The following is a 10223-nucleotide window of genomic DNA, read 5'->3' on the forward strand; positions in this document are numbered from 1 at the left end:
CCCCGAACTGTACAATCAGCTCTTCGTCAGGGCCTGTGAAGCAGAAAGGGGCCCCTATCTCCTGGGGATGGGTGAGGGGCACGACCTCTGCTGGAAGCCAGGGTCATTCAAAATGTCAGCTGATTCAGGACCTGGAGAGACCCCGTGCAGCCCCCTCCCCGATCCAAGCCTGGGGCAAGAACAAGGCCAGGTGTCCACTAGCCTGTGGACCCCTTCGCCTCTGCTGTGAGCTCTGGGCTGCTGCCTTCCCTCCTGAGGGCCCCACAACTGGGTGGGTGGCAGCAGTCCCTGCTCACCCATCTCCCCTTCTGAATTCAACCCCCTGGGCTGGGGAAAGTCCCCCAATGGAAGCACTGAATTGACCCTGGACAACTAAGGATTAAGGGACAAAGAGGGAGACTCGGGGATTTGGAATCTTGCTAACGGGGCACCCCAGACTGACATGGGGTGCAGGATGTCTTTGGTTTGGGGACCCAGGAAGGAGTCGGGGGAGATGCTGCTGACTTCCTGAAGACGTAGGACAGGATCCAAGGCAGCCCTAGGGGCAGCTTCTGGCCACACCCTCTCCCTGAATTACCCAATTGGGGGAGAGGGGCTCCCCCATTTGTACCTGCTCCTGGAAGGAGGCTGAAGTTGCATCAGCCCCATGGATCAGTAGGGATGCCCCATGCCCACAGGACCCAAGTGCAGATGGGAGGCCAAGTGACCCCTCTAGGCAGGCAAAGCCCTGAGCTCACCTACCCCCCCCCCACTGTCGCCCCACCCATGGAAGACCAAGAAGAACCCCCACCCACCGCCCCCAGGAAAACCAGGCCTGCCCCGGCGGTGGGGTGGGGTGGGGTGAGTTGAGGGGCTGCAGGAGGGAAGGAGGAAGGGAGTGTTCAGGATCCAGGGCTGCCCTGAGAAGGTGGGGGGAGGCCTCCTTCCTCCCCGACCCCCATACCTGGGAAGGAGAGCAGAGAACAGAGGGCTTTAAGGTCTCCTGAGTCAGAAAGAACAAGGGCCCGCAGGGAGGGAGGGGCAGGGGCATGGCGCACTTGCCTCACCACTGGCCTTGGGTGCAAGCAGTGTGTGGATGGGACCTGTCGCTCCTGCTGGGTAAGAAGGGGGATTGGGGGGGGGGGGAGTGCCAGGTGGGTTCTTTTGGACTGCGAATCATCCTGTGTTCACCTGGACAGGTTTCTACACACTAAGAACCCACACACACACATAGGTATAGACACATGCATTCATCATGAGAACAGGTGTGCCTCCCGGTGGGGAGGGGGTGGTGGGTCCTGGGCTGCTAGCAGAAGAGGGTGATCATGCTGGCTTGGGGTGGTGGGTCTCTGAGAGTGAGGTGGTACACCACCCCCACCCTTCTCTCTGACCTGAAGCCGGCCTCCACAGTTTGCAGTCCAGCTGGGCTGGGAAGTTCAAAATGAAGACCCATTGGGAAATGGGGCAAGGGGGTACTGGGGGTACCACCCAGTGAAGCTGCAGGAGAGGGTCTGGGCTCTCCGATGCTGTGTCCCTCCGGAAGCACAGTGACGCTGGAGGTGCCTGGGGAGGTGGCCTGTCCCCATCCTGCACTGGGGATGAGCTCCAGCTGGCCCTCTTGGTAAGCGTCCCTCCCCAAGAAAGGGGTTGGCGGTGGAGAGCGTGCTGGGGCTCCCCCTCCTCCCCCTTCTGCTGTGGTATTTGTTTAAATAAAATAATGACCCTGCCCTACCCCTACCCCACCCCTCTGCAGGCCCCCCACCCAAGTCAGAAAGGAACAGTGTCAGTGAAAACGATGGTTCAGAACTGCCCGCTGCAGTCCCGGTCTCGGAAGAAGCCTTCGGCCGCCTGGGCCTCTCGGAAGGTAACGGTGACGGAGTTGGCGGTGATGTCGGTCACGGTCACTGCACTTGGGGGCAGCGCAGGTGTCCAGGAAGGGGGCCCATCGGCCAGGTCTGCGTCTGCTGCAGGCATGGGAGACACACACACAGACAGACGGGGGCAGTATGGGCAAGGATGTGGAGGGGCTGCCAGTGGCCACATGTAGACTCGCCCCTCCTCCTGAGTTACAGATGCACAGGGTCCAGCCCAGCGGGGAACACGGGCGAGGGCAGAGCCCAGACCAGGGGAGCACCAGCAGAGGGTCTAGCCCCAGGGGAGCGTGGGAGAGAAGAACCAGGCTAGGCCAGCAGGAGCACACCGCACAGGGCATAGCCCAGCCCAGGCCAGGGTGGGCACTGAGGCAGACATCCGTCTGACACAAGGGCAGAGGGTCCAGGCGGGCACTGGGCCGGAGGGTAGGGCCAGTCCCTGGTGGGTTATAAGTTAGTTTATGCTCCTGGGAAGGAACCCTGGCAGAGTCGTGGTTAAGTGTAAGGCTGCTAACTGTACCGTCAAGAGTTCACAACCACCAGCCGCTCCTTGGGAGACGGTGGGGCTTTCTATGCCAGCCTGGGAAACTCACAGGGGCAGTTCTACCCTGCGCTAGAGGGTTGCTGCCGGTCAGCTTTGACTGGATGGCAGTGACTTCGGGTGGCTGGACCAGAGCCGAATGAGAGGCTGGGTGGTGGGGCTCTCTGGAGAAGGGTCGCCCACCGGGGGGTGGGGGAGGCTGTCAGCGGGGCGCCTTACCCTCCTCATCGGGGGGCCGCTCCACGGGCTCCCACTCGCCGGCCGCCTGCGGGCCGTCCGGGGCCGGGGCCTCCTGCAGGAAGAGCTCCCGTCCATGGCTGGGGCTCTCCAGGCTGGGCCCACGGGGCGGGAACTTCTTGCGTGAGAGCCGCAGGTACTTGTGGGCCTTGCGTGGTTTGCGGAGCGGGAAGGGCAGGGTGGGCACCAAGGGGCCCTTGTCCACCAGCTCGGGCGCCCCCGCCTTGACCACCCCCTCAGGGCTCCCGCTGCCGGGTGGGCGCGTCAGGGAGAAGCAGAGCTTCTCCCTGCCCTTGGCCTTGTGAGAGCTGCGCAGGTCCATGCCATACAGGCGCTGCGGAGGGCAAGCCAGGGCACGGCGTCAGCCCTGCCCTCCCCACTGCCGCGCAGGCTGTTCCCCCACCGCTGGGCCCTTCCTGCCAGCTGGCCAGCCAAGGGTTAGCGCCGTCATCGCCCACCACTCCCACCCCTGGGACGACCCAGCCTCAGGTCAGCTCCTGCCCATCACAGGTGCGGAGCATGCTCCCACGGTGCACAGCTGAGCAGCCCGCCCATGGTGCAGGTGAACCAACCACGAGGTAGGCGGCGGAAAACGAATGGAATCTGTCTGCACCTTAGCAAAGGAAGAGAGGATCCCAGAAGGGCCCAGAAGCCGACCCCACAGTTGGGGGGGGGGGGGCGGGGAGATCTAACCACAGGTGCCCACATGCCCCCAGAGAGAGGAGAGAGACTGAAGGCAGCCTGCGGGGCACACCTCAGGGGATGGGCACAAGGCCCCCCTGTCCTTCTACCTCTGCCCAAAGTGCTGGCTCTGGTCATGTGGGCATTTGTCTCACTGAGAGCATCTGTGGGCCAGGGAAGCTACCTGGTGCCAAGATGCTGGCCGGCCCTGGGACCCGCTGGCGCGGTAACTTTCCCTGCCACCTGTCCCCAGAGCTCTCAGGAAGGGCAGGAGGTCCCCTGAGCCCACTTTGTCCTCTGCCTCATTTGACGACAGTCACTGTTGGAACCCAGAAGTGGCATTGTCAGATCTGGGCTTTAACCCTGCCGTGTGGCCCTGTGCCTCAGCCTCCTCTTGAGGGAGCTGGTGACACCCCGGATGCCCCAGCAACACCTGCTCCTGGGCCCGCGCCCTCGTGCAGCCCGAAAGTTCTGAAGACAGGGGCTGGGGCATCCATCAACCTGCAGGAAGCTCGTGGCCCCCAGAGGGCCCGCATGGGAGTGAACCACCTTCGTGGCTGCTCTTCCAGCCTGGGCCTGACCTCCAGGTGGCAGCACCAACACAGAGCTGGAGCACACCCTCACCTGACAGGCAGGCATTAGGGGAAAGCCTCTGGGTGTTGCGGAGGTCAGGGGTCGGGAGGTAGTGGAGGGAGGGTGAATTTGTCCCGCCACAGTGCAACAGAAAACTGATGCGCCCGCCCCAAAGTCGGTGTGAGTGACAACTGTATGTGAAGAGCACAAACCACAGAGCCCGGTGCCTGGGTGTCCACTTTCCCTGCCAGCACCCCAATTCTCAGCAAACCCTGTGTGCACAGCGGCTGTGTAAAGGACACGTGTGATCTGCGTGGTCCAGAACGGACAGGCGGCTGGCCGGGGAGCTGCCGCCATGGAGCCCATGCCCACTCATGGCGACCCCACAGGGTTTTCTTGGCTACAATCTTTATAAAAACAGATGGGCAGGCCTTTTATCCGCGGCACCGGTGCGTCTGCACCGCCAGTCTCTGGCTCGGTAGTCAAGGGCCAACGGTCTGCAACACCCAAGGATGCTATACTGACTTTTATTCCTAGATGGACCTTACTCGATTCAGGAGAGCAGATATTGGAAGCACCCCCATTTTACAGGGGAGCCTTGGCTAGAGTCACCGAGTAACACTGCTCCAAACCCACTCGCTTTTCACTGCCACCAAATCCGCAGTGTCCCCCCAATCCTCAATGCCATGGGATGTCCCAAAGAGAGCCTGCCTGGCAGGGACTGGCACAGGTGACCAAGGAGGTACCTTCCTGCTGGAGGTATCTCCTGGCCAAGAATCCCAGAATCCTGCATCTCTGTGGCCTGGACTCTGAAATCCCAGTTTCCGGTGTTTCCTCAGCAGGAGCCCTAGTGGTGTTGTGGTTATGGGTTTGGCTGCTAATTGAAAGGTCAAGAGTTTAAAACCACCAGCTGCTCTGAGGGGGAAAGACGAGGCTTTCCACTCCCGTGGAGAGTTACAGTCTCAGAAACGCACAGGGGCAGCTCCCCCCTGTCCCAGAGGGCCCCTGGGAGTCAGCGCGGCTACATGGCAGTGTTTCCTTCGTTTTCAAGCACGTGGCTAAGGGTCAAGCTTCACAAGTTTTGTGGGTAGGGATTCTGAGCACCGAAAAGGCTTATTCGAGTTCTGTGCTTACAAGATGGTAGGATTCACTCATCAGGGGCCCTGCCTCCCACCACGACGATGTCTTCCTGGGTACTACTCCCACGTCCTGGCTTTCCCTGCCAGCCCCCCAGCCCCAGTGCCCGGCAGTGCTGGGGCACGTGCACCCGCCGGGCTAACTAGTGCAGAGCGGCAGGGATTGCAGAGGGTGAAGGGGGCGGAGTCCAGGAGTGGGCAGGGTTACCTGCAGCAGCAGCCGCTTGGGTTTCGGGCCTCTCTTCCTATACCCCGAGGCTCGGTCTTTCTCCTCCCTAGGGTGCAAAGCAGACGGCAGGAAAGAAAGGGAACACTGGTGACCATGAAGGGGCAGTAAAGTGCCCACTTCACCTCGCTCTCTGCTGTCTGTGGCGGAGGGGGCGCCCTATAGAGGCCATCCCCCATGATGGCAGGGAAGGTTCCTCCCCATTGCTCCCCTGAGGCCAGAGCAGTGGGGTCAGGGGCTCCCGGCTGAGGTAGGGAGGGGGACAGGGAAGCTGGAATGCCTGCCCTTCAGCCTCCTGGTTCCGCGGGTTCTGTGCTCCTCAGCGCTTTCTGAGCCCACCTTCAGAATAAATGTGGGGACCCTATCTGCTTACAAGGAGGGACCTCAGGTCAGCTCCCCATCTGAGCTCAGCGTCATCCCATGCTTCAGCCCCACCTATTTCCAACAGCCGCTTCCTGCAGCGTCACCCTCTCCAGGTGGGGATGGGTGCACCTGGAGGCCACTTGCTAAACAGGCACCAGGACAGGTGGCAGGCCACGGGGCCCTGCTGGGAGAGCCCTCCCAGAGGCTCCTCCACACAGCCTGGGGGTGGGATGGGGGTGGGGGGCTCTGGTCTCAGTTCTACCTTGACTCATGGGAGGTCCTGGCTAGTCAGATCCCCTCCCTGAGCCTCAGTTTCCCCACAGCCCAGCAGATCTTGTCGGCTGGGGTGTGGGGCTTCTGGGGTTCGTCAGAAATGGAGGTAGAAAGGCCCAAGCAATGGGGTGAGGGAGGAAGCGCCCAGAGGGAAAGGCAGGCGGGGGAGGGAAGGGAGGGAGGAGGGGCAGGGGACAGGTAACTGCAGGATGATGGTGTGTGTAGGGTGCACAGCGAGCACCTCTCCAATGCTTTCATCCTCACAGACCCGGGAGGGAGCTACTAGTACTCTCCCATTTTCCAGCTGTAGAAACCAAGGCACAGACAACAGGCACCACGGGAAGGTCTTCCTCCTCAGTGCCAGGCTCAGGCCTCTGGGCATCGGGACAAGCCTGGGGTCTCTGTCGTGGCCCCCAGGCACTGGCTTACCACTTGCAGCAGCACCCTCTCTCTGGCCCTGCATGTGCATGCCTGTGATGTGTACACATGCATGTGCATGCCTGTGATGTGTATACAAGCATGTGCACGCATGTCTGTGGTGTGTACATGGCTTTAAAGTCTGTGGGGTTTGTACACATGTGAGCATGCATGTCTGTGGCCGGTGTGCATGTATGCATACACTGGGGGCAAGTGTGTCTGTAAGTTATGTGCACCTGTGGTGTGTGTGCACCTATGTGTGCATATCTGGTATGTGTCTGTGGTGTATACATGTGCAGGTCTGTGCAAGAGCAGGTGTGTGTGTGACTGCAGGTGTGTACATGTATGCCTGTCTAGGGTAGGGTATGAGGCGTGAGGGTGCAGTCCATCTGGTCCTTAGCTACCTGGGTCTGGTTTCTGCCAGCCGTCGGCCCCTGTCCTTCAGGGCTAAAGGGTGGGGGGACCCCCTAGGCTCTCGGCCCAGTAGAACCGCAGTGCCCTCAGCCACTCAGGCCGACTCTTTCTGCACGCCCCTCAGACTCCTCCGGGGTCTCCCAAACACCCTGAAAAACAGGCATGAAAGTGGACCCCACCCTGACGTCCCCCTCTCTACTGGAGCTGAGAAGAAATAAGTCAGGAGTACAGAGTTGGTTGGGGGTGGGGGGTCCCTTGGGGGGGTCCCAGTGCCACATTACTCCTTAAGGAGTAACTTTTCTGACTCGTTAAAACTAAAGAGCCAAACCGTCTGTCAGGACTAACAAGCCCTTCCCAAGCTGCCCTGCTTCCGTAGCCTCACGCCGCTGCCCCTGCCCCCCGCCCACCCACCCCCACCCCCAATCCCAATCCGGGCCTTTGTCAGCCTGGAAGGTCTTCTCTGTACCAGCCCAGGGCCCTCCATTCCCTCCTCCCCACCCCCCCATCAGCCCTGGCTCTCTGGCAGGCACCAGGCACGTGTGTTTACTTGTCACGGGTGTCTCCGCACGGGCGTGGGGGCCCCGGGAGGGGCGGGGTGGGGTGGGTCTCCAGCACCTGGGACAGCGCCTGGCACAGAGTCCTCGCTGTCCCAGCCGTCGTCGTCAGTCGCCGTCGCGTCAACCTTGTGTGCAACAGAAAGAGACGGTGCCCAGTCCTGTGCCGCCCTCGCCATCACTGGAGTGAGGGAGGCCCTGGTGGCGGCCGTGTGTCACCCCCACCCCTCCATGAAGGACATTTCTTGGTTTCGCTGGCCCTCCTCTCTGCCACGCACGTGTGGCTCCTTGAAGACCCTCCATCCCAGTGACTGAGTCTGTGAGAGGGCGGTTCACACGAGTGAAGCCTCCCCACTGCAATTCCCATTTCACAGACGGGGAAACTAAGGCCCAGGGAGGGGAAAGGCCTGGCCCCAACAGCTCAACGCTGGAGCGAGGCAGTGCCAGGGCTGAGACCCAGGCTCCGACACAGGCCCCAAACAAAGCTCTCTTTACCATACCCTGTTCCAGAACAGTCCACAGGCTTCTCCCGAATGCCCCACCAAGAAGCTGGGCGCTCGGAGAAGCCTGCGAGTCCATGAGGCGCTGGTTTTTAAGGGGAAAAACAGGATATGATGCTGTTCCATCGGAACTGGGGCCAGGAAGCAGGGGAGCGGAGACAGAGCCACGAGAACTCTGCAGCCACGGCAGGCGCTCGGTGCCTCCCGCGGGAAAGCACGGGGCGGGCTCAGGCCTCCTGGGCTCCGCCCCAGCCACCAGGTTCCTGGGCCGGTTCCTGAGGGGAGCCAGACTTCGGGGAGCTGGTGCCCTCCTTCAGCCAGAGGCAGGCTAGGCCCATTGCCCTGCTGAGTGCCCCACCCCCTCCCCAGGGTTCCTTGCGCAGAGACACATGGGATAGGCTCCTTACTTCTCCTCGTAGGCCAGGACCAGGCGCGGGTCTAAGATGTGCTCCTCTGGCTCCCACGTGCTGTACCTAGAGGAAGAGGGGAGGGGTCAGTGCCAGCCTGCTCCTGTCATAGATGCAATTAGTTACCCTACTCGGAGGAGCCCGCCCAGGCTAGGCCAGGGGCCTGCAGGGGGCGGGTGTGCTCAGTGACACCAGCACGCACCGGTCATAGGACTGTGAGCCTCATCACTAGGGACCCCAGGGGAGCCTGGAAGAAAATAGGCCCTACGAGGCCCAGGACGTCCTGCCTGCCAGACTCGAGAGAAGATGGCAGGGGGTCTGGGTCCCAGCAATGTCCCTTGCTAATTGGGTGACTTCAAGGCTCTGTGCTATGACGGTCCACAAGTACCAGGCTGCCATGCTGACTAAATGGGCTTGGTGTCAGGGAGCCTTAGCCACTACAGCTGCCCCACTCGTCCCCGCAGCACCCCCAGCATCGGCCTCAGCTTGTCTCTCAGCAGCCTGAAGCACAGCAAGTGGAGAAGTCCACCTGTTAGTGGACTCTCACCCGAGAGCAGGCCCCTGAATTCCCACGGGACAACAGCTCCGGAGCTCAGCCTGCTCTGGGTGCCCTGTCCTCACTCCCTGGCACTACCGCTCACGCTGTGCCTGTCTTCTGAGCAACTTGCTTCCTGGGCTTAAATGACTTTGTTTCAAAGCAAACCTCACATGACTTCTCAAAGTGAAAAAAAAACTCGTTGGAAATAGACGCTGGTTCCGAAAAAGTCTCACATTGAAGAGGCAAGTATTTTAGCCATGTTCTAGGAGGCTGGTCAGAGGCTGAGCCGGTGAGGCTCAGGGATGAGAAGGGGGATGAACAGGTTTCGGGGAGGTGTCGGGAGGCCGCCTGCCCCCATTAGCTGAAGGAAAGCTGGTGTGGCTCTTGGAGCACAGTCTAGACTCAGGTACAAGCTGCCCAGGGCAGCCTCCTTTCTGCCTCTCCTCAGTAGCATCCTAGCACACCTGTTTGGGACAGGCCCAGGGGGGCTGTGGACTCGGCGCTCAAGGACCAGGCAGCCCAGGGTGAGTCGGCGTGGTACCCACCGCCCCTGCACTGAGTGGCCTGCACCCACGCCGGTCACCGTGTCGTTTTCAGGAGCCTGGTCTTGTGTCATTTTTCCTGCTGCCCTACCTTTCCAAGCTGTCCCATCCCCTAAGCAACTAGAGGTGGCCAGAGACGACAGGGTGCCCTCCCCCCAAATGCTGGGGCGTCTCAACCATAACTAATGGCATAGGAGGGTGTTGTCATCCCTTATGTCGCCCTGTTTGATCTTTGGCCCTCAATCTCCTCCCCTTAAGAATGGCCTCCACCCACACCCTAACAGCAAGGGGCACCCCGTTCTTCCCAACACCGTTGTGAAGTAGGTTCTATGACTATCCCCATGTTACAGACAAAGACGCTGAGGCACAGGACCAGAAGAAGCCAATGGTCTTGTTAACAGAAACCCAATTTGACTCCCCCTCCCCGTCCCTCAGGGGGGGGTCCCCCGTGGGTCTGATCTCCTGGTACACCGCCAGGTGCGCAAAAAGAGCAGCCTCTGGAGCTCTGTGCTCAACACTGGGGTTGGCGGGCACAAGGGGTTCAGCCCCCTCGACCCCGCTCCCCTTCACCGCAAGTAAAGAGTACAGTGGGGGGCAAGGCATGGGAAGCCTGGAGGCCACAGTGTGCGGGGAGGGGGACAAAAGGGCGGGGGGCGCCCCCCCACTTTGCCATCAACCAGGGCAGAACACAACAGGGGTCTGCGGGTCTTCAAGCTGGGGAAGGTGGGGTGCCGGGTTTTTGTGTCATTATCCCAACATGGGACTTCCTTAGGCCAAGCCGGGTCTGAAGAATACGGGGACTTTCCCCATGGGGCAGAACAGACCCTCAACTCCCCCCACCTCGTCCAGCTCTGCGCCGTGCGCGCCTGCGCTCACGCGCACGTAAGCACGCGCGCGCACAAGCCCCGGGTGGTGTGCGCCAGCCCCAGCAAGCCAATGGGGGGCGGGGGCGGGGACCGCGCAGCCCGAGA

General features: G+C 61.3%; 1 protein-coding gene across 6 annotated transcripts in view; it reads right to left on the bottom strand.

The window, feature by feature from the left end:
• Nucleotides 1-1739: 1739 nt before the first annotated feature.
• Nucleotides 1740-10223, bottom strand: part of CBX7 (chromobox 7) — a 14756-nt gene continuing 6272 nt past the window's right edge. Inside the window, exons 3-7 of one of the 6 annotated variants that reach the window (XM_045292701.1) lie at nt 8173-8238; nt 7259-7393; nt 5227-5293; nt 2611-2683; nt 1740-1943 (exon numbers count right to left, since the gene is read on the bottom strand). In XM_045292701.1, the coding sequence (XP_045148636.1) occupies nt 1780-1943; nt 2611-2683; nt 5227-5293; nt 7259-7393; nt 8173-8238 (505 nt within the window). In that variant the 3' untranslated portion in view covers nt 1740-1779. Of the gene's footprint in view, nt 1944-2610; nt 2963-5226; nt 5294-7258; nt 7394-8172; nt 8239-10223 lie in introns of all 6 variants that reach the window. The other 5 variants (XM_045292698.1, XM_045292691.1, XM_030886058.2 and 2 more) reach the window with 5 other exon arrangements.

Source organism: Echinops telfairi, unplaced genomic scaffold, assembly GCF_000313985.2.
Source record: "Echinops telfairi isolate 266 unplaced genomic scaffold, ASM31398v2 ScPeMD7_2;HRSCAF=8, whole genome shotgun sequence".
Lineage (NCBI taxonomy): Eukaryota > Metazoa > Chordata > Mammalia > Afrosoricida > Tenrecidae > Echinops > Echinops telfairi.